We start from the raw sequence: 27,989 nt of genomic DNA on the forward strand, positions 1-27,989 counted from the left end.
GAGGTCAGGAATCTTGAACACAGCATAAAATACCATCCCTAGACCTCAGACTATATATATGTGTAAGATGTGTTTGTATATGTACATGTAAACACAGACACACACCTCCAAGGATTTTAAAATATTGCCCCGAATGTGTAAGAATCTGTGTATTCTTCTACATTTCTACTGAAAATATAGAGTGTCTTCATTCTTAACACTGAGAGAAAGGGTCGACCCAGCAGAAATATTATCCACCCTATGATCTAATAATTCACTTCTTGCCACTGAAAATATAGACGTTTAAGGACAGTGTGACAGCCCTTCACTCTGAATATTAATGTGGTCAGTATCAAATCAAATTTGATAAAATCTTGATGCAAGGTACAAGAACTGGAGACCGTGCCACTGAAGCTTTCTTTACCAGGTAGAGCAAATGTTATTTGGTTTCAAAAGAATCAGCATTTCTATCTCACAATTTTTAGTTACTATTTTGCAATGAGGGTTGAGTTATTTAGACTCCCTCAAGCTCTTCCCTGTTGACTTCGTTCCTCCTACTCTCAGAATCAGGCACAGCATAGTCAGTATCTCAAGATTCAAAGCTGTATACTGTTTGTAAAATGATAGTTACATTTGTTTAATTTAGAAAAATGTAAAATAATTTGGGGGAGTAAATTATTCTTCAAATTATTTCATATGCTTCTCTTTATAAGTGGATCACCTTTGTTACCGTCAGTTACTCATTCAGTTGGATTATCAGTAGTGTAAAACTACCTAAAAAATCTAAACTCTTCAGTTTTAGAGACAAGATAGTCTGCTGGAGCCGCCATAACAAAATGCCACAAATGGGGTGGCTCCAACAACAGGTATTTATTTTCTCACCGTTCTGGGGGTAAAATCCACGATCAGGGTGCAGGCAAATTCTGTTTCTGGTGAGGTCTCCCTTCCTGGCTTGTAGACAGCCACCTTCTTGCTGTTCACTCTCATGGCCTTTTTTCTGTGTGTATGTGGAGAGAGGGAGCTCTGGTGTCTCTTCTGTTCTGGAAAGGACACCAGTTCTGTTGGAGAACGGTCCCACCTATGAGCTTGCTTAACCTCTACGTACTTTTAGCGCCTGTCTCCCAAGTACATTGCCGTGTAGGGCTTCAACATACGAATATGAGGGCACCTAATTCAGTTCATAATGGAAGTAGGTTTTTTTTTTTGTACCAAAGAGTGAAGTTAAAGTTTAAAAAAAAAAATACTTTCTGTGACTCTATAAACAAGGAAACCTCATTTATTACAGTCTAAAATTCTAAAAATATTATTGGATCTTTGAGGAGGGAGCCATTTGAAATTACTGAATTCATATTTCTTCCACTCTGAAGTTTCATACAAGTGAAAGAATGAAGTCTAAGAACTGACAATCAGTGATTTGTATAATGGAGGAATGACATCATTGAAAATTGCTTTCCATATGTATTAGTTGGTTCTAGGAATATAATGTATTTGAAAAATAGGTTGAAGAATAACTCAATGACTCTTTCAGATTATATCTCTTTCTGTTTACTATAATCAAGCCAATTCACATTTTTTTAGGGTGATTTTCTTTTACTTTATTAATCAGTTGTGAATTCAAACAGGAAAATGGCATATGGAGTTGTCCCTTGAACAAGGCCAGTGTTAGGAGCAACACTTTTTGCACAGTTGAAAATCTGAGTGTAACTTGACTCCACAAAAACTTGATTAGTGACAGACCACTGTTGACCAGAAGCTTTACCTGTAACATAAAGTTGGTTAACACATATTTTGTGTGTTCTATGTATTCTATACTATATTTATATAAAAAAAGCAAGGGAGAGGAAAACGTTATTAAAATCATTAGGAAGAGAAAATAACATTTACAGTACTGTATTGTGTTTATCCCCCCCCCCAAAAAAAAATCCATGTATATGATGTGGGCATGCGCAGTTCAAATCCATATCGTTCAAAGATCAGCTGTACTTAAGATTTTGGTAAACCAAAAGAAAAGGTTCTGTGTTTGTAATAATGCCAACAGAAGTCGCGGAGTCCCATATGTGTTATATGTACCTGTTTATTGTCCTGCCTCCCTCACTCCCTTCTTTATCCCTTTTTTCCTTCCTCTTCCTTTCCCTTCTTTCCTCTGATACCAGCTTATAAGTTAGGTAATGGTTGCTGGAATTAATCAAATAATAGTCCAAATACAGCTCACTGACCATCTGTGTAGTACTTCTTTCTACTTTACAGTAGCATACTTTTCTAGTAGTAAGTCAGTTGGTGGATGTTGAGGATTAGTGACAGGTAAATAGTACATTTACTTGTTGGATATTGACATAGGCTCAACTTAACTTTCTTAGTTTTATCTTTGAATTTTGTGTAAGTGTACATATTTTGTCAGTTGAATGTTTTCAGTTTGTGATGATTTGATACCTATCTAAAACAGAATAGAATAAAAAAGAAAGAAACTTTGGAGACTTTAAACACCTTTGTGTAAAAATAATGTTAAAAAAATAATGTTAAATAGATTTGTAAAACTTATCACCTCACCTTGTGTGTTTACAGGTTATTAAAGGATAAGCTTTTAAGTAGCAATCTAATTTTGTGGATGTTAGTTTAATCGACTGAAAGGTATTTTAACTCTTAGCTACTCTTGATTTCAGTTTCACTGTGAAACTATTTACAAGCATGACACAAACTCAAAAGCTTTGTACATAATAAATTTCAGCAATGTATTTCTTCTCCACAGTGGAATCAGTTTCTTGATTACGATGTTTACTAGTTAAGGACAGCATAAATAAATTCAGGCGTGACTTCACTCCATGCATTAGTATTCCCTGAAATGATGGGTAAATTAAGTATTTTTATACTGACATTGGTATTCTCTTTGATCTCTGTTATAGAGAAGTGCATTTCTCCAGGAAAATAAGTGCATCTAATGGTGCCAAATTTCTCATAAGATAGCTCTCAGAATTTCTGTGCATTTTAGTATAAAATATATATTGCATTTACTGGATATTCTGTACATACACGTGTAAGTATAAATAGTATGTATGAGTATATGCGTGTAGTTTATTCAGAGAGCTAAAGGACTTAATTTTACACTAGAGAGTCTGTTTTGTTCATGGCTGCATCCTCAAAACCTAGGAAAAGTCTCTGGCACATGGAAGTTGCTTAGGAAACATTTGGTAATTTAGTATTACCAGTGTTCATGTTTCGTTGATCTTGTATGCCATTAAACTTGCCATTAATAAGCGTCTCCTGGTCTACCTGCAGATAATTATTTTTCCCAGTCTGAATTGAGGGAGAGAAGCTGTTCTTCAAAAATAAAAGTCTCTCTGTGCTTTTTGGTTGATAGTTAGTCCCATAATCAATAAGTGTTAAAGGGCTGAAGAACTTAAAATGAGTAGCAAAAAACTTCTGGGTGCCTATTGACTCATTTATAGTGTGCATTGAGTCATCAAGAGTTCCTTAAGGCCTCTGCCAAGTAATTCTCTAACAGTCAGTGCGTGCCCCTATGAGTGGAGTGCATATGAATGTCCTGAGATTTAGGGTAGGCAGATTGGTTCAGCTGGGCTTAAAGAGATGCTGCCTGGTCCCTGGATTCAGTTAGTATGTACCAAAAAGGTAGGCTGAAGTCTACACTTAGGTGTTTTATTCTTACAGGGGTGGGGAGTGGTGGTGGTGATAATTTTAGGGCATTTCTCTATTTGAATTAATATCTGAAGATATGGATAAATATATTGTGTTTTGATTTTATTTAGACTTTCACAGATTGGTTAGTTTGTAGTTGTTCTGCCTCTTCCTTGCTTATATCATTATTCTTAAAAAGCAGTTGAATTCTGTAACTATTTCAGTGTTCCTTCACCTTTACTCTAAGACCATTTATTACCAAAGGTCTCTTCATGGCACAAAATGTTCCACTCCACGTGATGTTTTGAGGCACTGCACATTACCGTTAGGCTCTTAGAGAACACAGGTTTCTTGAGAGAGCCAGCAAGATGGGAAGGAACTGGTTTCTCAACAAGGCCTAAATAGTAAAAAGCTACCATTTATCGGATGAACACTGTTCTAGACACTTTGAGTTCTGCCACACGAATTCCAGTGACGGTGAATTGCCAGGTTAGAGGCACCAAGACCTGCAGAATGGGAGGCATGTCCACGTACAGGGTAGTGTGTGCCCTGGTATCCGTCCATCCATATCGTGGCACCACCTGGATGGACACAGAGTGACACTCGGAACCGCACCCTTCCTGTAGTTTTTGAACACCTGCTGTGTTTTCAGCATTGTTAGTTACTAGTTCTTGATACTAGATCCATTCTAATATAAAAGAGATGACAGGGAGGTTTAAAATCAGTAGCTGCAGACAATCTCCAGTGGTTTTTGTTCTGTTTGATGAAGCAGATGGTCCATCTTTCATTTGGTAACGTGAACACTTAAAATCATTCCTTTAAGTTTTGTTGTATCTGTTAAAGTGGGTGGTGGGTTTTGCTGTTCTTTATTATTCACGGAGAGGTGTCACTTTTTTAGAGAACATAAGATAAATCTCTCTAATAAGGCTCTTCTAATATATCTTGTTGATGGGAAAGGTGTCCCAGTTTTGTCTCTCTTTATGAGTTTTAATCATCACAGTCATAGAATTTTTTACGGATTATTCCTATTATAATAAAATATTTCACACATTTGAGTTTATGATGTGTCTAGGAAAAAGTATTCTAGAAGTTTTACTTCATATTGCTTATAAACATTCTTATTCTTGCCTCTAGATGACTGTTGCTTCCTGGAGATTAATATGAATAGGCAAACACATAAAGGTCTGCTTATGGATGACGGATTTAAATGTGTCACTTTTGTTTGAGCTGTAGCTTGATCTCTTAGAAACGTGGTCTATGGAGTGAGCTGGACTCAAGGCTAAATCTGACTCGGCTTTTAATTGTGATGGCTTTTATTGTGATTGCAATGTTGGAAAGTTACCTAGATGCATCTGTGAAATGGGGTGAACACTGATCATTGAAGGCTATAGTGAGGATTAAAAATGCTGGAGGGGGCAGTGCCAGTCCGGCTCTTGGCAGGCACTGTGAAGAAAATGTTTTTGTTCGCAGAAAGGACAGTAAGCCAAAAGCGGACTTGGACTTTTTTGCTTCTTAATTGTTCCTTGAAATTGAATTTCAGGAATTTTTTTGGTCGCCATTCACAACAAGAGAAATATCCAGCTTCAACATGTATGTCTTTATTATATCAGAAGTCTTTATTGAATATAGGATGGACTTGCTTTAACTCATTAGGAAAGAATAAGGTTTGCTCTTTACATTGTTAGATACTTTAAAATATCTTCTACACAATCATGTGGTAAAAGTTTGATTTTTATACTTTCCCCCAATTAATATTGCAGTTTTATTAAAGCCCAATCAAAGCTGAAACTTATGAAAGTATTAAGAGATAAGTCATCTGTTATTTGGAGGATTATAGTTATTTTAGGACTATTATCACTTTATACTCTTGGTATTAACAAAATTACTACCTCAAACAAATAAATTATGTAAGCATAATAGTAAATTTTTATAATTTACATAATTTTCTTCCTAGACTGTAATTATCTTAACAAAGCAAGGAAATGTGAATTCTTAATGACTTATAAAGTATGAGAGCCTTTTTCATAAATGATCTTCACCTGATAAAAAATTTAAAATTTTTAGTTAAATGGTTAATTTGGTCATGAGCTGACTTTGCTAGTTATTCATAAATTAGAAAAGCAAAATTTCTCTTCATTTTTAGATCACTGGCTTAGCATTTCACAATTGATCTAAGAGAAGAAAATATTTTTCTACATCTTGATAATTTTCATGCACATGAGCATGAACTAATACAACTTGGTCTTTTATCTAATATCAGTAGGTATGTTAATTTTGAATATGAGTATAATTAACATATATATTTATTAACTTTGAATATCTCTAATTAATATATCTAAACTTGTTTGAGGATAATCATCTATGAAAATACCTTGATTCCTTCTAAAATCTGTTCTGTCAGCATGTATATGTTAGCTGTTTGTGGTCTTTTGATAGCAATTTTTCTTTTCCTAGTTGAATATGTGTGCATTCTAACCATAACAACCATGGATCTTATAGAGTGCTTATATACTTTTAAAATTATTAGTGTATATTGAAATTCTAAACCTTTCTGGCCCACCTATGAGAGTGTTTGTGCTCTTTCTTCAGCTCTGTTTTATTTCTTTTTAGAACCTGAACTGCCTTCAGTAATTTTACTGGAAAAATGTTTTGTTTAAAGGTAAAGTAATGTATTTTCTGTTCCTCTGTTTGTTTAGTAAATATTTACTGGACCAGCATGCAAGTCAGTGTGTTAGTGTCATAGTCGCACTATGATAATAAGAAGGGGAACTCTAAGCAGGAAAGAGGGACAAGCTTCATTAAGAATTGAGGAAGGTTTTAAATCTCAGGTAAGTATATCAAGGAAGACTACCCAGAGGGAAAAATACAGAAGTCTGGAAAAACTGAATTAGATCCCTTTTGCCAGTTGGATGGCATGTGTATATAAAGGTAGAATGGGAAACCTAGAAAAAGCTTAGACCTAAGAGGGCCTTGAATATCAGAGTGAGTTTATTTATTTCCTCCTTAAAGGCAAATGAGCCACTGGAAAATTTTGAGCAGATGCAATTCAGGGGATGGATTGGAGGGGAAAAGAGGAGGTAGGTATTGGAAAGATTGATTTAAGGGACTTTGGCAAATCCTAGTTAGGAAGAAATTGTTCTTCTGGATGGAACCAGCATGAGACGACCATGAGAGACATGTCTGGATGTAGTTTAAAATATTTTAGATTGAGATATTCAACTCATAAAATCAAATAAGTCTTTTTTCCAATTTGCAGGGCAAAAATTGATAATCAGTTTTAAGGATTCCTTCAATGAAGATTTTGGCAAACACTCAATACCTGCTACTGTTCGGCTTCTGCATGTGTGTCTGCGTGTCTTTATTGATTGTACATTTAGCTTTCACTGTGTTTCTCAAAGAATACACACTCTGCCCTGTCACTTGAACCAAATTACTAATCTGTAGGATTTGGCAACAGATTGACCTGGTACTGGGACTGTGGAGGGATCATAAGAGGAAAGGAAGAAGTGAGGGTGTTGAAAAGGAAGTCAAAGCTAGGTTTTTAATTTAAGCATGGGTGTTCAGATAGTACAGTTACCAGAAGTAGAGAGTAGTAGAAACTAATTTTGGGGAGATAGAGTTTAGGATGGATTGGATTTGAAATGCAAAGAGGACATCCACGTGATTATGTATAGGCTGTAGTTACAGATTGATAAGGGTTTGGCAGAGATTCAGGCTAAAGATAAATAGAACTCAGGAAAGAGAGGTAGCGCTTAAAGTTCGAATATTGGTAAAAGTAGAAAATATGGCAAAGACAGAGCTTTGGAGAACACCTACCTATTCTTTTTTAAGAGAAGTCTAAAGGAAGGAAAAATAATCAGATCTTTGGGAGGGGTTTGAAGGGGGTGAGCAATAGAGTACAGTACCAAAGAAGATGGGGAAGAATTTTCAACAAAAGTGTTGAGAAATACAGAGAACTCTAAATGCCCCCAAACAGTGTTTGGGTTAGGCGATTTGAGGGTCCTTTGGAGAAAGCATTTTTTGTGCAGTGATCAAGTCAGAAGCCACTTTGTATAGGATTAGCAGTATTCCCTGTTTTATTGCCACATTCTTGATTTTCTTTTTTGCTGAAACTATGTCAGGCCACTGTTTCTGTGGAGTAGCGTATAATGACTTAGAGAGCACTCCCTGGGAGCACAGAACTCATCTTCTATAAGTGTAGTTTTAATATTCTTTTCTTTAGATATTTTATCTCAGGCTGTTTCAATTAAAAACTTATCCAGGTGCTAATACCATTTTCTCAAATGCACCGAAATGACTTTATTTAAAATATCATCAGCAAACTACTTTGTAAATGCCTCTCCCATAAGACTTATATTATAATTGACACTGCAGAAGGTTAAATAATGAATTCCCTGTCATTGCCAGCTCTTCTTGTACACGAGGCACAGTGATGCTTTCTATAGGGCCCACTGGTTTACTAAAGATCCTGTTGAAAACTCTTTGGTATAGGAGGCCACTTGTATGTGAAATTTCTAGAGAATCTGATACGTGGCCACTTTTGTTTCCATCTGCAGAAAATAGTTATAAGGGGATACAAGAGTCACCATAAGTTAGCAGTAATGATTATAATGATGAAAACGGCAATTGTCATCGTTTGCATTTTTCTCTCTGTTGTGTACATGTATAGGAGTGTATTTTTTCTAATCTTCACAGTGACTCTTAAATGTGTAGGTCTCATTATTCCCATTTTGTACATGAAGGAACTGAGACTCAGAGTATTTAGTTTGTCTGAACTTTTTGGCTTACTAAAAACAGAGCAGGATTCTAATCAGCTTTTTCTTTCAAGACTATGTTCTCTATGTGGCCCATGCAGTTATATGAATTATTTGCAAGTTGAACTTTAACACTCTTAACAGCAACTACTCACTGTGGTTTGGGAGCTCAGTACCTCATTATTTTCTTACATTTTCCCCTCCAACTAAGGAAGAAGAGAGATCACTTTTATTTACTTAATATGTTGCTGTTTGCCATTGTTGCTTGTCAGGTACTTTTCTGTGTATTTAATACTGTTACATACATGGTTAATCCTTCACATCAGCTCTATGAGAGGTGGATGTATTTCGCCTCAACATTTTGTTATGAACCTTTTAAATATCATTGTACATTCACATACTCACCAGCTAGATTTGACCATTAACATTTTCATTATGTTATTACAGATCTATAACCTGTCCGTCATCGACTTATTTTTGACTCACTGGCAAGTAAATTAAAGACATTACTACCTCATAAGTACTTCAGGATGTCTGTTACTGACTGTAGTTCACTATTTATGTACAACATTTTTTTTAAAGATTTTATTTATTTATTTAACAGAGATCTGACAGACATCAGAAGTAGGCAGAGAGGCAGGCAGAGAGAGAGGGGGAAGCAGGCTCCCCGCTGAGCAGAGAGCCAGATGTGGGGCTCGATCCCAGGACCCTGGGATCATGACCCGAGCCGAAGGCAGAGGCTCAACCCACTGAGCCACCCAGGCACCCTGTGTACAACTTTTTTGATCTGAAATTAACATTCAGTTAAATGCACAGATCTTAAATGTACATTCTCTGAATTTTGATAAATGCGTGCACCTATGTAACCCCCAATACCTATCAAGATATAAAACACTACTGTTGGTAGGTGTCTTTTTTATTCACAATTTGTAAGTAAGGAACCTGAAGCACAGAGAGGTTAATGATCTAAGATCATAACTGCCAGTAAGCTGCAGAGCAATAACTCAAACTTTTAGTCTGGCTGCAGGGTTTGTTCTCCTAACCACACCACCATATTGTCCATGGATTAGCCTCACATGTTCAGGTATCCTTTACCTACCATTTTTACAGATGTGATGTTTATTTTTTACATAGGTGTATGTAGACACAGAAGTAGTATGTTTGGGACTAGAGTAGAAATGCTCTTCTAGAAATGCATCAGTTCTTTGCAGGAAGTTTGTGGCAGTTTAAGAGGGAAACGAACTCCTTTCGTTGAAATACTAGGGTGCATCTCTGTATAATAAATAACTCTGGTTTTACCTGGGTCCTTGTTTAATTTTTCCATATATAAAGTCACAGTTAATTTCCTAGTGACTACACTGAGGTTCAGGAAAATCCTAAAGTGCCACTTGAATAATTAAGGGTAAATGATAAACAGTATAGCTTTGTGTTAAGCATAGTTTTGCTCTGTTAGTAGAGAATTGTTCATCTATGTGTGGTGTATATATAGTACCACTCAATGTGATAGCTCAGTCCCCAAAATAATGGAATTAACCAATTTAGGATTTATAGCTATGAAATTTATGAAGGTTTTTAACATGAATGGAATTCCTTGACCTTTCCAAGTAAATTGCATAAAAATATGAATAAGGACTGGAATAGGTTAATTTTTTTTTTTTTTTTGGTAAGACTTAGGTATACGATCCCTATGTAAATAAATCGTATCTCTTTCCTATGTTGTGTTCACATCAAAAGATGTATCTGAAAACTTGACTGGTACTCTTCATCAGTCTCCAAATGATGACAGAGCAGCCATTATATTTAAAAAAAAAAAAATTCTAAGTATTGCTCAGAAAGCAGTTTAAATAAATAAAATCATGTAGTTAGCAAAACCTAGCTAGTCACTAGAGGGCAGAGCAGTATTATACTTCAGGTTTTATTTGAAAATTTGTGTTTTAAAAATTACTGAACATAGAACAGTATACCAATGCACAACTAAATAGAAATTTTTTTGTATTATTATCTTGTCTTGCTGTGAAATCCAATAACATGCTTACCCTTGTATCAAAGGAGATTTTCTGGCAATTACATTGCTTTCAAAAGGGCATGATTATTTAGAAGAGTTTAAGTATCCCTCAAGAGAAAAATACTAAGGCTTAGAAGGAGTGATGCATTAAATCGTTTCTACTATAGTACCCTGAAATCGGATTGCATGCAGTATATACTTTAGATGAGACATTATGACAGATTAAGTTTGAGACAAGCATACTGGTATTAGATTTAGATTTAAAGAAGTCCTTGAAATGTGGAAGTTTTTAAACCTTTCAGCTGAAATGTGTTGAATCATTAAGACTTTGAAATTACCAAATTGTTAAAGCAATGAACTAACTCTAGCTCTTTTTTAAAAATCTTAAAATTCTGTCAGGTCACAGTCACTTAATATCATTTGTTTGAAATTTTTTAATCATTCTGGTATATTTTCATTAGGACTTATTTTTTCTGATAGATTTGTAAAATAAAGGAAGCTCTGAGCTAGTTTCCTAGTGAGTAACCTCAGTAGTTCAGTATCCCAAAAGATAGAAAATTTTACTTTGAATGTATAGTTTGGATTTCTATGATTTATATAGGATTCATTTCTAATAGAGAACATGGGATGTCAGAAAAAGCACTGGATTTTGGAATCCAGAGATTCAAGGCCCCAGTTCTCATGTTTTTGCTTTACAACCTTGAACAAATCACATTACTCCTCTGAAGTAACCATTTTATAAATTGGAGAATTGGGAAAAGTATTTTTTTTTAAATTTACAGCTGTGTTGTTTTGAGGATTGTGTGTGTGTGTGTGTGTGTATCTCCAAAGATAAGACTATAAAGACAGATTTTAGTAGGTGATAAAATAAGGTCAGAAAAATCTTAGAAATAACTCTGAAATGGATATTATCTCATAAATGCAGTAACACGACGGCACCTGTTACATGATAAATGTCGTTTCCAGGCCAAAGTGAGAGGTCCAACCTCTTCCCTGTCTCTTGAGTGTCTCTGGCTGCTTAATCTCTCTGTAACTCCTGACTCTTTCCTTCCTCTTATACTTTACTCTCTGTTTATTTCCATGTTTCCTCTCTCTGTGTTTCTCCTGACTGTCTTTGGTCTCTCTCTGTGTTTTTCTTGTCCCAGGCACCCTCAGGAAGACCCCAAGCCTCTAGCAGTACCTGGTATCATCTCCAGCATGTTTATAGATGTGGAGGATTCCCTGGGATATTGAGAAATACCAGAGGCGCATTGTTCTCCTGTAGTAAGTCCATCAGCATTTACTAAGTGACTACTGTTAACAGAGCACAGCTGGCGAGGCTTTGGGCAAAGAAGAATGAGTCAGGGCATAGCTCAGAAGAAAGAAATTTGTAAACTCTTCTCAGTATCTTGTAGGCTAGAGACACATGCAAATGAAAACAACAACAAAAGAAAAAGTTGACAAATAATTATGTAGATGAGTCATGTTGTTCTGTGTGCTGCAGAGGCCCAGAGTTAAGGGAGTAGAGAAAACCAGGTGGTATCAATCAGGTTTCCTGCATAAGTTTAAAATTAGGTTTGAAGTATGGCTGGAAGAAAGATGAGGAAAGAGAGGGTGGAAGTGAGTAATTTCTGTGGGGCTTGGCCAGCCTGTTGGCTTGCCTCTAAGGGAATCCCTGAGGGTAATGAGATAAGAGCATGAAGTTGCAGCCTACCAATACTGAACTTTGCTTCAGCTCCCAGTCTTAGAGAAATTCAAGTTATGAAAGGAAGTACAGCCAAGTTGAGACTTTGCATAAATAAGTGGTAGCTGTTGCCAGTTTTAGAATTTGTAGAGTTGAAGGGTAAATTGTGACTATAAAATAATAAAGTACATACGCCATAAAGTTAGGATATGCCATTAGAATATGATCTAGGGATGCATTGTGGACAAGAGGATGAGCTAGAATAGTAAATCAGTATAACAAATTTGTTGTCTTGTGTTAGAAATCTATTTTTGTCCTTAATATTTTAGATAGTCCTACCCTACAGATCCACTCTGGTTTTCAGAGTTGGGAACCTTGGCTTGCTGTCACCCACAGAACATTGAATCTCAGTTTCCTCAGATAGAAGCTAAGGATGAAAATACTGACCTCAGAATTGTTAATGTGAATTCAGTGATATTTTGAATTCTCGAGTGCATGATAGCTACTGCTTGTTACTTGCAGACACTTAAAAAGCATTTTTAAAGTAGTTAGTAAAATACCGAGAGTTTTTTTTAAATAGAAGCAACCCCCATTGTATTCAGAAAATGCTGTATATACAGGGAATATTTATAATGTGGGCTAAGATACAAAGAATAACATTAACATGAATACCTGAGTACCTACTACTGACTTAGGAGATAGAGCTGTCCCTGGCCCCAGTCCCTTGTCTTTCTTTAACCTTGCCCGCCCCGCTGCCTGCCCAGTGCTAGATGTTGAGTTTATTACTTCCTTGTTTTTCCTTATCGTATTTTTCACATATTTATGTATCCCCTACATAGTTTTTGCTTGTCTTTGAATTTTATATAAGTAATATAATACTGTTTTCTTATGCAGCCTCTCTTTTTTCAGCCCAGCATCATGTTTCAGAGTCATCCTTGCCTATACTTGTAATTCACTTACCATCATTGTCTGAAAATACTACAATTTATCTACTTTCTTTTGATGGCCATTTTAGATTATTTCCAGATACTGTGTTATTAGAGATAAATCTGGAGAGGGAAAATTCCTGGGAATCCTGTTCATGCCCCTGATGTACATATTCTGTCTCTAGGATATACGTTCAGGAGCGTAGCTGCTGTGTCACAGGGTATGCCCAGCCCCAGAACTCTACACGAGAATGGCAAATGGATTTCCATAGAGCTTGTTACATTTTTTACTCTCTCTAGCCCGATGTGTCTTTCTATAGTTCCTTAAAATGCCAAGATTTTTGTTGAAAGAATTTTGTAAGTTTCCAAATAACACCACTTAACAATAAACCCTGATGAGCTATTTTTTAAAATTAGTTTTATCCTTCGCAGCAGCTGCTTTTCTTTGTTACAGTTTTCCAATTGTCACTTGTACCTTTTCTCAAACCCACTGAAGTCAGACATCCTGAAATAGCTGGGTGTGTTTGCTAGCTAAGTTTTTTCTCCCAAGAAAACCACATCATAATAATGTGAGGTTCTCATGTTAAATGAAAATTGTTAGCTGTTCTGACTTCCAAAGACAGTTTGGGCAGAGAAATGTATACATCTTTTACTGATTTCTTTTTTCCTTAATTTGAGTTGAGAGAGACAAAGAGTGACCCAGAGAGGGCCATTTGCAAGCTGCAGTGACTTAACCTGTGTTTTGTTCTGCATTGTGAAAATCCCCAAAGCTCGGGTAAATGTGATTCCGCTTGTATTTCCACTCTCTCCCCTTTGCTGACCTTCACCCACTTCTGTTTTTCTCAGCCAGTGCTTCTTTTGAATGTGATTATATTTCTCCACTCCTTTCTGGTCTCCACATCCCAGTTCTTCCAGTCTTATGATAACTCTGTACCTAGTGATGCATAATGTTAGTTGGTCAGTCTCAGTATTCTGCCTGTCCTCAGGCAGAATAGTTGCCATTACCTATCACATTAATTTTCGGAGGCTTTCCAGTAGTGTACCAGGATCTAGCCAAGTGCCTAGGACTTACTATTCATTAGATGTATATTGAATGAGGAAAGGAATGATAGAAATGTCTGAAAAGCACCGAGATGTCTTTTCCTTGCTCAGCAGTAATTTCCCCAAACACAGTGGGCAGAAATCATGTGTACTGAAAACACTTATGCCCATGGGTAGCTTTCTAAACCATAAGCAGTTATTTTTTCTTGCTTCACTCTGTTTTGTTTTTTTGAAAAATGAGAGCAGTAAACCAGTGATCTGTAAGGTTCCTTTTGACTCCAGCATTTTGTATTCTGTCTTCAGTTGAAATGAAGATTAGTTTCTCTCTGGATGTCTAAGCTCCACTACCAAAATCCGAATCCATCCACTTCACTGGGCTTGAGGCCCATGACTGTATCACAGCAACCTGTCAGTCATTGTCTCCTGTAACCACAGCAGGTGGGGCATACACTGAACTTTCCCTTCCTCCCTTTGTTATTTAGGGTTGATTTGTTCTAGAGTAAGAATACAGTTATATCGTTCGTTGTAAAAGTGTGTTGAATACCTTTGGCTTCCCAGTTTTATTCACCAGGTTGCCCTGGCATTGTTCAGTGTAAAAACCTTAAGTTCTGCCCCCTCGTTCCTCCCCCTCTTCCTCCTCCAGCCCCACAACTGTGTCCAGGGCACTTTGTCCTCCCCTTTGTTATTTGCTGTATGACTTAACCAGATGTCTTTTGTCATAGTCCAGTTACCATCTTTGAGTCAGTGTTGATTTTTACTATTGGGCCTTTCCCTGGGGTCAGGTGGGTCTATAGTCATCTGGTGCTAGAAGAAGCAAGTTGCCCCTTTCTTTCTCCTCTGGTTTCTCTGCTTGGGACTCTCAGCTCCTTTCACTCCATCTTCCCATAGCTGTTGCAGGGACTCTAACCGTGTTACTTGTCCAGATTTCTTTTTCTCTTTCTTTCTTTCTTTTTTTTTTTTTTAACAAATTTATTTATTTATTAGAGAGAGAGCATGAGTGGGGGAGAGGGGCAGAGGGAAAAGCAGGCTCCCCACTCAGCAGGGAAGCCCGACATCTGGGATTATGACCTGTGCCAAAGGCAGACACTTAACCAACTGAGCCACCCAGCCACCCCTAGACTTCATTTTATGACTGCCGCTGAACTCTGTGGATCAAAGGCAAAGGAGCAGACTACATGGAGCAGGGGGCACAAAGTCCGTCTTAACTTTCTATAAATTGTAAGCACTGCGCAATCACTCCTGAGGGTCCTGGCCATAGACCTGTGGGTTTGACTATGTACCAAGATCAAGTAGGTTCTTTCTGACTTTCATGCATGAACACCAAAAAATGTAATCTTGTCACAATGTTATGAATCTGCTTTGTGAAAAATCCTGTGTAAGTCTGACAGATTTTAGGTTAAGAAGTGAATAAGGCAAGAGAAGAATTTTGTAACCAAAAAAAAAAAGAAGAAGATAACTTCTTCAATGAAGGATCTATTTGTAATAATAATTCTGAATCAAATTTGGAATTAAGATTTTATTTATTTATTTGAGAGAGATCACAAGCAGGCAGAGAGGCAGGCAGAGAGAGAGAAGAGGAAGCAGGCTCCCTGCGGAGCAGAGAGCCCGATGCGGGGCTCGATCTCCAGGACCCTGAGATCATGACCTGAGCGAAAGGCAGAGGCTTTAACCCACTGAGCCACCCAGGTGCCCCAAAATCTTTTTTTTTTTTTAAATGTTAAATTATTTACTACTGAAAGCCCAATTGTTAACCACCCACCTCCAGCCTCCATGCACATAAAAGACTCAAGATTTACTGGGCTGTCCAGTCATGAAGAACAAGAAGCCACACTATCTGTGGTAATTCACCCTTCCTAACTGCTTACTGGACAAACTCTATAAAAACATATTATGCCAAATGTTCTCTTCTCAAAAGAAGCAGTTAATACCATCCTATCTCTAGAGGAACAGATTATGTTTTGTTCCTGAGGAATGCAGGGAAACATCTTTTATGTTTAGAAGGGGAAAATGGGAGAAATTACCTGACATGAAAACTTGACTCACTCGAACCAGTCTTAAATTGTGTTTCTGATTAATGTAAAAGATTTGACCTGTTCAGTATTCACATTAATATTTTAAATTACCAGTTATAAAATTCTCTTTTATAGTACTAATTCACTTAGTATTTTATTAATTTAGATAGGCTTAAAGTACTTTAGAAAACCTACAGTACTCTTTTAGTATTCTTGTTTTAGTTAAAGTTTTTTTTTAAAGAAAAGTGTATATTCTCTAATGACTAAGTTGCAGCAAATGTTGAAAATACACTATCATGTTAATAAGTTGGATTATCCTTAAATATAGTACAAAGTTTATGAATATATATAATCATTTAGTATAAAATTTCTTTCAGAATCTAGGAAGCGCGTATATTACAGATTGTGCTTTGAATGGGCTTAACTTTCATTGAAAGGGGCATTTTTGAATGCTAAATTAAGAATTAAGTTTCAACTAGATATTAATTTTTACTCTTGTGTTATTTGTTATACAGCAAAGCCAGTAATACATATAATATCAGAGTTGGGCTTCATGTAATTAATCGTGTGATTATACAAAATCTGCATTTATGCATTTATATTACTGAAAAGCATCTTCTTAAAATAGTTCTGAATAGCTTTATTCAAATGTAGGTGTTGCTGGAATGACAATATTCATTTTGTCTGGTAGTTTATATCTGGCTTGCAAAAACAGTGAAATACTCAGATGGGTCTATCATTTTGAGGAAGAAATGATTAGCGTTGCCTGTTTTCCTGAAGTTAATTTCCCAGTATATTACCGTTCATTATCTTAGCTGCAAAATCCACATTTCTAAAGGGGTAACTAGATTTTATTAAATCTGAGAAATAAGTCACTGAATTTTTATATATATATATATATATAAAAACAGTAGAGTAGAAAGTAGAGCACCCACACGTTTTTTTGTTCCTTCGTGCCTTGAGGAATCAGGACTCTTCAAGGAAGCTCAGTTAACGTAGTGCCGTTAAAGATAACAAATATGGTTTTTTTCTGTGTGTATTTCTCCCACCGAATCTTACTCAAAATCTGTAGGTTTCTTTTCTGCTTCGCCAATGCACTCTTTACTCCCTTTCCCTATGTTAGCCAAGCACCATGTCTCTTCTGAATGATGGCATCATTGCCCTAGGTTAAGGTTTGTTTTGAGCTTAGCGTTATCTTGGCTGCTGTTTTCATCCATTTATGCTGTTTTCATCCATTTATAGTTATTTGCTGTTACTTAACCCTTACATTGGTTAGGTGGCAGCATTAATTTTCTGCAAGTCTTTTTTTTTTTTTTTTAAAGATTTTATTTATTTATTTGACAGAGAGAGATCACATGCAGGCAGAGAGAGAGGGGGAAGCAGGCCCCCTGCTGAGCAGAGAGCCCGATTCGGGGCTCGATCCCAGGACTTTGAGATCATGACCTGAGCCGAAGGCAGCGGCTTAACCCACTGAGCCACCCAGGCGCCCCAATTTTCTGCAAGTCTTAAGCTGCCCTTTTTAACTGCCACCTGTATCCTGTGTTCATCAGTGAATAACCTACCCTTGTGAAGAACCATTCTGAACCTAGGGTAGGTGGCGCTGTGGAGCTCTTGAGTCCATGAGGTATATCACAGGGCCAGGAAGGAGGAGAGGGTCTGATTTTCTCTCAGTGGAGTTGTCCAGTGTCCAGTCAGCTGTCCTGTCGGGTTTAAAGCCCATCAAGACAGCCATTCTGATACTCTTAACGGAGTTTACTCAAGGATCGATTTGAGCATGTTTCTTTTTGCTTCACTTCTAAAGCTGTGCCAGAGATTTTCTGTGATCTGTTGGAAATTATTTGCACTTAAATGATCTCAAAGACTGTTTTCATTGAAAGGTTCTGGCTCTTTTACTCTTTATACTTAGTAAGGATAGTGAAATCATGATGGGATTGTGTTCTCCTATTTATTCCTCTACATTTTTCTGGGCACTTCACAGACCAAGAGGGATCCCCACCCTTCCTCACCTGCTCCTTTCCAGTTAGACTTCATAGTTATGGCGAGGATGAACTGTGAACAAGTTATAGGATTTAAATCTGTGATTTTCAGTAGGAGACTTTATAGTGAAGGCTCACTTGTCTATAATTAACAGGCTAGTAATGATTGATGATGATGTGGAAGTGCATGGAGTGAAGGTTAAAATAATCAGGCCAAGGGTCATGGATTTATTATAATTATTTGAGACACTAAAAGAAGAGGGTCACGAAGTTTATGGTTCATGCTGTAGGGAATTAAGAGATTTGGAGGAGAGATAGTATTCTGCCCAGAATCATATTTGACCTGCATGGAGAGGAAGAGAGAAGGAGCATTTTTAAATAAGGGGTCTCTGGGCAAGCAGTGAGAGGCAAGGAAGTACCCAACTGCTGGGATCTGGGCCATGAATGCATCTTCTAGGATACAGAGAAAGGCAAAGAAGTTTGGAGCCAGATGGTGGGGTGTGTGTGTTTCTGTGTCTGTGTCGGGGAGAGAAGGTGAGGAGAAACAGGGAGGTTAATGCCAACCTAAAGAATTACATTCTGAGAGTAAACTGTAGAGTGCCATTGAAGAGTTTGAATTTGGAGAGTGAAAGGCTCAAAGCATGCTTCTGAATAAATGTACGGATAGACATTAGTGTGGAATGGAGATTATCACTTAGAAGCTACTGTAATCATCTCTTGGGGTAAGGAGGTACCAAAGGACTTGAAGAAGGAAGAAAATACATTTATGTGTCTTATAAAATATTTACTAACTATGTATAAAATATTTACTACATATTTGTAGGATATGTGAGGCACTCTGAAGGGGGGTTTCCTATATTATCTGTGTCCATTCTTACCATTGTATAAAGTAGGTACTAGCCTATTTTTATAGATGAATGAACTATAAAAATATTTATAGATGAATGAACTATGAATTAGATAGCTAGCCATACTCAAGATTATCTGACTGTGAAGTCCAAGTCTTTATACTCCTAGCTCTGGCTTATGAAGCGTGGAAATGGGGAACAGATGAATGTTTTGTCCCTTATTTGATTTTTATCTTTTCTTTAGAATAATTGAATGGATCCAAATTAGACCTGTATTTGTGCATATTCTTATATACATAATTGTATTTCTGTCAGTACACCTAAATTTGAGTTTGATACGGATGTTATTATGTATTAGGCAACTGTGTCTTCATCACAGCCTAAAAGAAAATGCTCTTTTCTGATAATTTATAAGAAAATGTCAGTTGACAAAATTTGGGTCATTAATGTGTTTTATATCAATGAAGAACAAGTAGGAAGAGATTATATTTCCCACCAAATAGTAATTTTACTATACAAGAAATGATGTCAGTGTCTGCCTTTCCTAGAATAAAAATAATAGGATAAACTGGAATGTTTAGAAAAGAAGAATTTTGGTTAATTTTTTTGTTGAGTGAAAGTTGGCTAGAAAGCTTTCGGTATTTGTAGATGATTGAAGAAATGTTAGTACACTGAATTTCTTGTTAATAGAGTGAAGTTTATTCTTTAATGAAAGGATGATCTTAGTGTCATCACCCTAATGATTAATAACTATTTTACAGTTTTTAAAAAATACACACACACACACCTACCATGTGGAAGAGGGTGGAGATCTGAAGAAGTATAGGTACTGACATCCGGTGAATTGCTCAGTGTCAACACCAACAACCTTTTTGCCCTCTATCTAAGCTTTCTGAAGAGTTTTTTTAAAAGGATATTATTTATATATTTATTTATTTAGGTTTTTTGTTTTTTGTTTGTTTGTTTTTAATGTGACAGGGAGGGCGTGAGCGAGCACAAGCAGGGGGAGGAAGCAGCAGAGTGAGAGGAAGACAAGTGGACTCTCCACTGAACAGGGAGCCCAATTTGGGACTCGATCTCAGGACCTTGCGGTCATGAACTAACCCAGACACAGATGGTTAACTCACTGAGCCACCCAGGCATTTTTTTAAATTGATCTTCACCAGTTTTTATAATTTGTCACTTTATCCTAAAAACAGTTTCTTCCAAAATGTGGTTAGTTGAGGAGTGTCTGTTAGCTGTGATCTGGTTAAATGAGATTTACATATATTTCAGATTGTTGTTCATCCTCAAACTGTGCTACGTGAGGACCTTTCTTGTGGGAACTTTTTTTTTCGGATCCTGATTTTTATTTCTCTTTGTATAACCTGCATTTCTTAAAGCAAAAATAGTTTTAGGTTCCCAAATAAGAAGCAGCTGTCTGAAATATGTTCATTGACTCAGCTGAGTGTCTGCAGTTGCCCAACAAAAGTTATTTGATTTGGGTAGTGTAAAGAAATAGAAATAAGCATTCAGATTCAATTTTGGCTTCTGTAATAAGAACGTCTGTCTGTAACTTGAAGTCTTAAAATCTGTACCTAGTATAATCTTACACTGAAATTTGGAGAGATTTGAATCTATAAACAGTACTGAGACTGCTAATAAGAGAGCTTAAATGATAATATGCCCATTTATTTTAAATTATTACTTTGATCCTTAGAGGAAGACATTGAGTGTTCATCTAAAGATTGACCTGATAAGGGATATATTTCAATATTGCTCACAAGATGGAAAAAAATAGTAATTTTATGTGTGTGTGGTGTTTGGCGAAAAGCGCTGAATGCTTTTAGTTCCTCAAAGAAAATCAATCCAGAGAATGAATTGGACAAAGCCAGAAGCATATTGAGAATGATGTCCCAAAAGACTTTAGGAACTGTAAAATTGAGTGCAGTGATGTAAAACTGTTTGCACTTTTTATTAAATTCTTAAAGGACTGCAAACTGTCTCATTGAGATACTGTTGCTGTAAATATTTAGGGAGAAAAAGTGTGTTGTTAAGTCTCTGGCATTAACTAAATATTCACAAGGAAGAGTGTATTAAAATAATAAATATTTTGCACTTACATATCCAGGTTAACTTTATTATTCTGTTTTCTGAGATCCTTTTCTTGAAAATCATGTATTATCAGGGATGTCTGGGTGGCTCAGTTGGTTAAGCATCTGCCTTTGACTCAGGTCATGATCCCAGGTTTCTGGGATCAAGTCCCGCATAGGGCATCTTGCTCAGGGGGAGCCTGCTTCTCTCTCTGCCCGCTCTTCCTCTCGTTCCCCCTGCTTGTGCACACGCACTCACTCATTCTGTCTGTCTCTCTGCTTAACAAATAAGTAAATAAAATATTTTAAAAAAAAATCTTCAAAGTCTCTACTTGTGACAATTAATCCTTGATAGGTACAGAAGATTAATATGGTTGGGGGAAAGTCCTAAACACCAAATTATGACCATTGATAAAACTGATTATTAAAACTTGGTGGGTTGGAAATGCTACCTCCTGCTTGATGACTTTCAGTTGAGATTTTGTCTCTTGTCTGGAATGTTGAATTGAGAATGAGAGTAGATGTCTTGGGGTACTTGTGTGAGACCTTAAGGATCTCTGCGTCTTAGCTCCCCAAGTATAAAATAAATATAGTAATTTTACATACTCTTATGTAACTCTTAGTTGAGATTTTTGAGAAAGATTGTTCTTACTCTGAAGTCACAATCTGAAAAGTAAGTACTGGGAGAACTTGACCTATTAGAAAGGTCCTGGCTACTTGATAGACATAGGATAAAAAGTGCTGTTTTGAGTTAAAGGGGATGTAAGATAATACGGCTGCAGTTTTCAAGCACAGCTGAATGTGGCATTTTATTGAAATAACTTAGGTTGAAAATGTCTTGTAGTCCAGGTGTAGAAACTTCATGGACAGTTTGCGGTGGTTTAGAATCTGTGTTGTGCTCTACTGTCACCCATCTCTCAAGCTCGCATCCCCTAAAAGTAAGGCGTAAATTACTTGGAGGTTTACCTCAGGGTTGGTATGAAAGGGCAACTGTTACAGAGGAGGAAGATAGGCTACGGTGTTCTATTTATTTATTCATTCATTCATTTATTTATTTATTTGACAGAGAGAGAGATCACAAGTAGGCAGAGAGGCAGGCCGAGAGAGAGGGAAGCAGGCTCCCTGTTGAGCAGAGAGCCCGATGCAGGGCTCAATCCCAGGACCCTGGGATCATGACCTGAGCTGAAGGCAGAGGATAAACCCACCGAGCCACCCAGGTGCCCCAGGGTGTTCTTTTTATTAAGCACTATAATCTGCTGGAATGTGGTGTGGTGAGTTAAACCTTTTCCAGGAGAGTGTTAGTCTTGTGCCCAATTCTCTTGTACATCTGAATGCCTTCTTAGTTCACATATATTGTTTCGCCTTTTTTTTTCAAGGTCCCTGTCAAGGCAGTGGATGCTCAGTATATATATTGTGGATGTTGAATGACTGTTGGTCATTTTAATGAAATGAATTTAATGACGTGAATTTTAATGGAATTTTTGTATTCTGTGAAGAGCGTCAATGATTTGCTTTGTGTTTTAAAAATGTTAAATAAATAAACTCCAGTTCCTTCAGAAATGTTACCTTTTAAACTTTCTCAGTGAGGAGTGAAAATGAAAAATTAACACAGGGATGACTTTGTACTGATTTCAGCTCTTTTATCTTGAACAAATTCTGCGACCTTGAGCAGATTTCCTAATTGGGACTTCAGCTTCCTCCTCTTTCAATGAGAGAGTTATATTGGATAATCTTTAAAGTTTGTTCTAACTCTATAAATCTGTGATTTTGAATGAAGAACAAAGTGGGAGTTCAAAATAAGTATGAGTTTCTAAATCAAGTTAGGTGAGTTTGATAAGAAAGGAGGCACATTCACTAAGTTTTTTTAGGAGAATTTCGATGAGGAAGAAAAGAGAGAAGTTGATAGAGAAAACATTCCTCATAGTAGAAATGGTGCAAAGAGTTGCACAGTAGCAAAACCTGGTACGGGTTAGATCAAAGAGTTTTTCTTGGGCTAAGATAGTTTTCATATTCTTGTCTAGAAGCTCAATTTCTGATAAAATGGCCATTTAAAATCTGAGTTTCTTTGCTTTTTGTTTGTTCTTTAAAGAGTTTATTCACTTGGGAGAGAGAGAGCACTAACAGGGAACGGGGAAAGGAATAAGCCAATTGCCTGCCAAGTGGGGAACCCCACATAGGGCTTGATCCCCGGGCTCCGAGATCATGACCCGAGCTGAAGCCAGACGCTTAACCAACTGAGCCACCCAGGTGCCTCTAAAATCTGTTTTTAATAAAGTTTTATTCTTCATTTTTTAAAACTCCAACATTTTTGCTCCAGTACCCACTTAGTCCCCTTACCCCCTGCCGCTCTAAACCACAGGAATCATATTATTGATTTCCTCTTTAACTGAGTTGTGTAGTTTCCTCATAACACCAAAATATAGCCAAAAGTGAAAAATGTATCAGGTTGTTGGAGAAGGAAAATAATACCAATAGAGGTTAAAATGTGTCTCCTTTGTATTTTCCTTTTTGCAGATTGCTCTTGATAAGAGTAGATTGTTAGTAAGACCCATTTGTTTTTCTTAGAAATATCTCTTATTCTAGATAATGTTTATCTACTGTAAACTTTCAGAAATTAGTATAACATGTTTCATGCAGAACGATTTAAAAATCAAGGAACCTATTTGTCGCAAGTACATTTCCTTTAAACATGTAAACATGTACCTTTTCTTTATTGGTGGTTTCTTGTCTTCCGAAAGATTCCTAGAACATTTTGTGTAAAAGAGGAGCGGTCTTCAGTGTGTCCTCAAGTATTCATTTATGTTGGAGGACAGGAATGAACTGCTTTTTATAGAGTGGTTTGACAACAGTATGTAAAGTTGATCATTCTTTCTTTGGAGAAAAAAAATGCATTCAAACGTACATGATGTAATTTGACCAAAACCATTAATAATACTCATGATGATACATTTCTCAAGGGAAAAGAGCCTGTAAGTAAATCATCTCTAATGCCTTAAAAATTGGAAATAAGTGTTAGAGGAACCTGAAAACAAGGCGTTCTTATGTAAATATCTTTGAGAATTCTCAGACTGTGTAAGCTCTATTAAAAACTGCCTGTTGCTTCTACTTGATTCTTTTAATAATTGCCAGTAATGCCTTTGATCCCAGAAGGTGTATCTGAATGTTCTTTCAAACACATACATTGTGTAATTCCCAAGTCGTGATTTCACTACCCTTTAGTATTCCCGGCTTATAATAATAAGATAAAAAGATCTCCTTTGTACAATTTTAAAGTTAAATCATTTTGAAAGTTTCAGACTGGAAACCTTTGCACTAGTAATGACTTCAGGACTCTTTGACATTTAGCTGGATGACTGATCCCAGTGTATAGCTACCCAGTAAAGGGACGACATTGAGGCGCAGGATGCGTAGAATTGCTTTGACTCACTCTGGTCCCCTGGCAGTGCTTGCAGCCTGGCGGCAGCAGTACCAAATCCGTACCCTTGCGTGTTTGAAAGCTGCTTTTCTTAGGCTCCAACAGCGGTTTGTATAGAGGAGGAGCCAAAGTAAGATGTCTACAGAGACTTTCTCAAAAGCAATTCACTCCTAACCTACAAAGAACTCCTTTTAGATTTGGTCCTATCAATACGCCCCGCAGACTTCTAGTGAAGTCTTTGCTGGAGAAGTCGTGTTGGGAACAGGCCTGATAAATTTTGCTGTGTTGAAATCTGTTGTGGACTGTTTCAAGAAATACAGCTTTAGAATAATTTAGAGCTAGAAGAGCCTCTCCTGGGCCAGATGGAGGGAACCACTCAGAGGTTAGGGGATTTAGCCAAGACATGCTCCTGGTTAGAGTCCACATTTGAATCCAAGCTTTCAGACTCTTACGAGTGTTTTTACCATGTCAGAAATAAGAAATAAATAACTAAACAATAATAAGGGTATTTTTAGCCACAGCTTAAGTTTTAAGTAGAAGTGTCATTGTACCAAATCTGACAGGAAGACGCAGATAGAAGTTTCAGACCCTGGAAATTGCAAGTGATTCAGAGCCGAATGTGTGGTGGTCTGTACTTATCCTGTGAGATGCTGAGAGATAAAAAAGATGACAGTTTTGAGGGAAATCAGAGCTTTTCCTCTCAAATACTAAAGGTTGACCTGTGAGCTTCTTATTGATTGTCACTTTTTGAACACCTGTTGAGGAAATGGTGTACCCACAGGTAATTCAAACTTAAGGACAATATTAGTGGGAAGCAGAAATGACTCCTCCTGCCCTTTCCATAAATGTAACTTCTTTAGTAACTTCTGGGTCTGTTCTCTGGTCTCTTGGTCCCCTTGTCTGAATCACTGATGCATATTACTCCAGAGAAGCTGTGTTGCCCACATTCCACTAGGTTTTCTTTGATGATCTTAAAGATTTAACTCACAGTTTTATCACCTTTGTCTTTCAGGCATGTGTGGGCAGCAGTTACCTTCATAGACCTTTTATTTTTATTTTTTATTTTTTTAAGATTTTATTTATTTATTTGACAGAGAGAGAGATAGTGAGAAAGGGAATACAGGCAGGGGGAGCTGTAGAGGGAGAAGCAGGGTCCCCACTGAGCAGGAAGCCCAAATCCGGGCTCCATCCCAGGACCCTGGGATCATAAACTGAGCCAAAGGCAGAGGCTTAATGAGCCACCGAGGTGCTCCTCATACAGACCTTTTAAATTAAAAATGCAACTGTAGTATCTAAGAAGAATTTAATGGGAATATGCCATTTCTGCTTAGAGAAGAAGAAAAAAGCAGTGTGATATAGTGGAAAGGGTTCTAATTTTGTGGCCAAGAAACCTGGATCTTAACTTTGCCACTACTTCATTTGGTGAATTTGAGTTGACCTTTGATCCCTATGGGTCTTGGCTTCCTCATCTATAAATTGGAGGACGCAGTGACCTACCAAGACTGGATTTCCAGTCCCTATCAATTCTATAGAATGAAGCATTTTATTTTAGGAGGATAGCTCCTTAAACAGATACTATCCTATAAATTAAATATGACACCGAGGAAAACATGCATAGCTTCCTAAGAAAATTAATTATAACAGGTTGCAGATAACTCTTTTCGAAGTCAAAACTTTTCATCAGTGGGTAACATGCTCTAGAAATAAATTGATCATTTCTTTCTGCAATGTGGGAATCTGAAAATATCTAGATACCTAGAAGCTTTTAAAAATGCAGACTCTGCTTCTGAAGACAGAATATTGGGTGTATATCTAGGAAACTTTAGGTAGATAGAGATTTCATCTGAGTAAGTCTAGTCTTACACTTTGAACTATCAAAGACTAAAACTATAAGTATCTGATTGGATAACTCAGCCTTCTACTTTGCCTTGGTTATGTATTTATTCCACATTAACTCTTCTCATTAATTTAATTTTAATTGGTCCTAATTTGTGTTACTGCCAGCTCTAATGGTAAGAGGGCCTTTGCAGCTTGTCCATGGTACTGCTTTAAGGGTTTTGCGGGAAGCCCGCTGATTTCCAGTAAATCAGTATTGAGGCCAGTGAATTCGTTTTCACATAGCATAGAGAAGTGTTAATAGTAATTACTGTCCTAATATGATGGTGCTTACCTTTCATTATCAACTGAAGTGGATGATAAAAGCACATTTGTTAAATTGGATTTTCTTTCTAACCTGTGTAGGCTGTCCTTGTAGGTCCTGGAGCACTTAGGATGTAATTGAGCTCTTTCTTGATATCTGTGGTAGTGGCAGAGGTTCAACTTGAGATTTAAAATCATGCTGTCAGTCAGAGTTGGCTTTTTTTTGTTGCTGTTTGTTTTTTTAAAATAATTTCAAATGGGGACACCAGGGTGGCTCAGCTGGTTAAGCATCCAACTTTGGCTCAGGTCATGATCTCAGGTTCCTGGATTGAGCCCCATCAGACTCCCCACTCTGCTTGTCTCTGTCCCTTTTCCCCTACCCCTCCAGCCTGCTCGTGCTCTTCCCCTCTCTCTTTCTCTCTCAAATAAATAAATAATTAAAATCTTTTTAAAAATTTAAAAAATTTCAAATGAAGTATAGTCGACATAAAATACTAACTTCAGTTACACAACATAGTTATTTAACATATACAGTATGAGATGCTCACCATGATCGTTACCATCTGTCACTATACAAAGTTATTCCAGTATTACTGACTATATTCTCTGCGTTGTACATTTTCATCCCCATGACTTATTTATTTTTTAACTGGAAGTTTGTACCTCATAATCCCCTTCACCCATTTTGCTCACCTCCCATCTGACACTCACTAGTTTGTTCTCTGTATAGAGTCTATTTCTATTTGGTTTGTCGGTTTGTTTGTTCATTTTGTTTTTTAGATAGCACATACAGGTGAAGTCATGTAGTATTTGTCTTTCTCTGTCTGACTTATTTCACTTAGTGTAAAACCTTCTGGGTCCATCCATGTTGTCACAAATGGTAAGATTTCCTTCTTTTCTGTGGCTGAGTGGTATTCCATCACACACACACACACACACACACGCTGTACACCACATCTTTATCATCAGTGGACCCTTGGGCTGCTTCCATATCTTGGCTAATGTAAATGATGCCGCAATAAACATTGGGGTGCACATGTGTATCTTTTCAAATTAGTGTTTTTGTTTTCTTCAAGCAAATGTCCGGAAGTGGAATTACTGGATTGTATGGTATTTCTGTTTTTAATTTTTTTTTCTTTGCAGTCATGATGGGTGCACCAGTTTATATTCCCACCAACAGGGCATGAGGGTTCCCTTTACTCCACATCCTTGCCAACACTTGTTATTTCTTGTCTTTTTGATACTAGCCATTCTGACCGGTATGTGGTGATACCTCATTGTGATTTTGATTTGCATTTCCCTAATGATTAGTGATGTCAAGCATCTTTTCATGTGTCTGTTGGCCATTTGTTTGTCTTTCTTGGAAAAACATCCCTTCAGTTCTTCTGCCTGTTTTTAAATTGGATTGATTTTTTTTAAATGTTGTATGAGTTCTTTATATTTTGGCTACTCACCACTTACCAGATATATTGTTTGCAGATATTTTTTAGTTTAATGTAGTCTCAACTCTTTATTTTTGCTTATGTTTT

At 37.0% G+C, this 27,989-nt stretch overlaps 1 protein-coding gene across 9 annotated transcripts in view; it reads left to right on the top strand.

The window, feature by feature from the left end:
* Window positions 1-27,989, top strand: part of BBX (BBX high mobility group box domain containing) — a 273,737-nt gene that overhangs the window by 115,173 nt on the left and 130,575 nt on the right. For 7 of the 9 annotated variants that reach the window (XM_032852106.1, XM_032852108.1, XM_032852111.1 and 4 more), the window contains exon 4: window positions 6,220-6,268. The exons of 1 other annotated variant lie outside the window; for it this stretch is intronic. In XM_032852106.1, the coding sequence (XP_032707997.1) occupies window positions 6,254-6,268 (15 nt within the window). In that variant the 5' untranslated portion in view covers window positions 6,220-6,253. Of the gene's footprint in view, window positions 1-6,219; window positions 6,269-11,513; window positions 11,632-27,989 lie in introns of all 9 variants that reach the window. One more of the 9 variants, XM_032852110.1, reaches the window with a different exon arrangement.

The sequence above is a fragment of the Lontra canadensis genome, unplaced genomic scaffold, assembly GCF_010015895.1.
Source record: "Lontra canadensis isolate GAN:19392208 unplaced genomic scaffold, GSC_riverotter_1.0 scaffold6, whole genome shotgun sequence".
NCBI classification, from domain to species: domain Eukaryota; kingdom Metazoa; phylum Chordata; class Mammalia; order Carnivora; family Mustelidae; genus Lontra; species Lontra canadensis.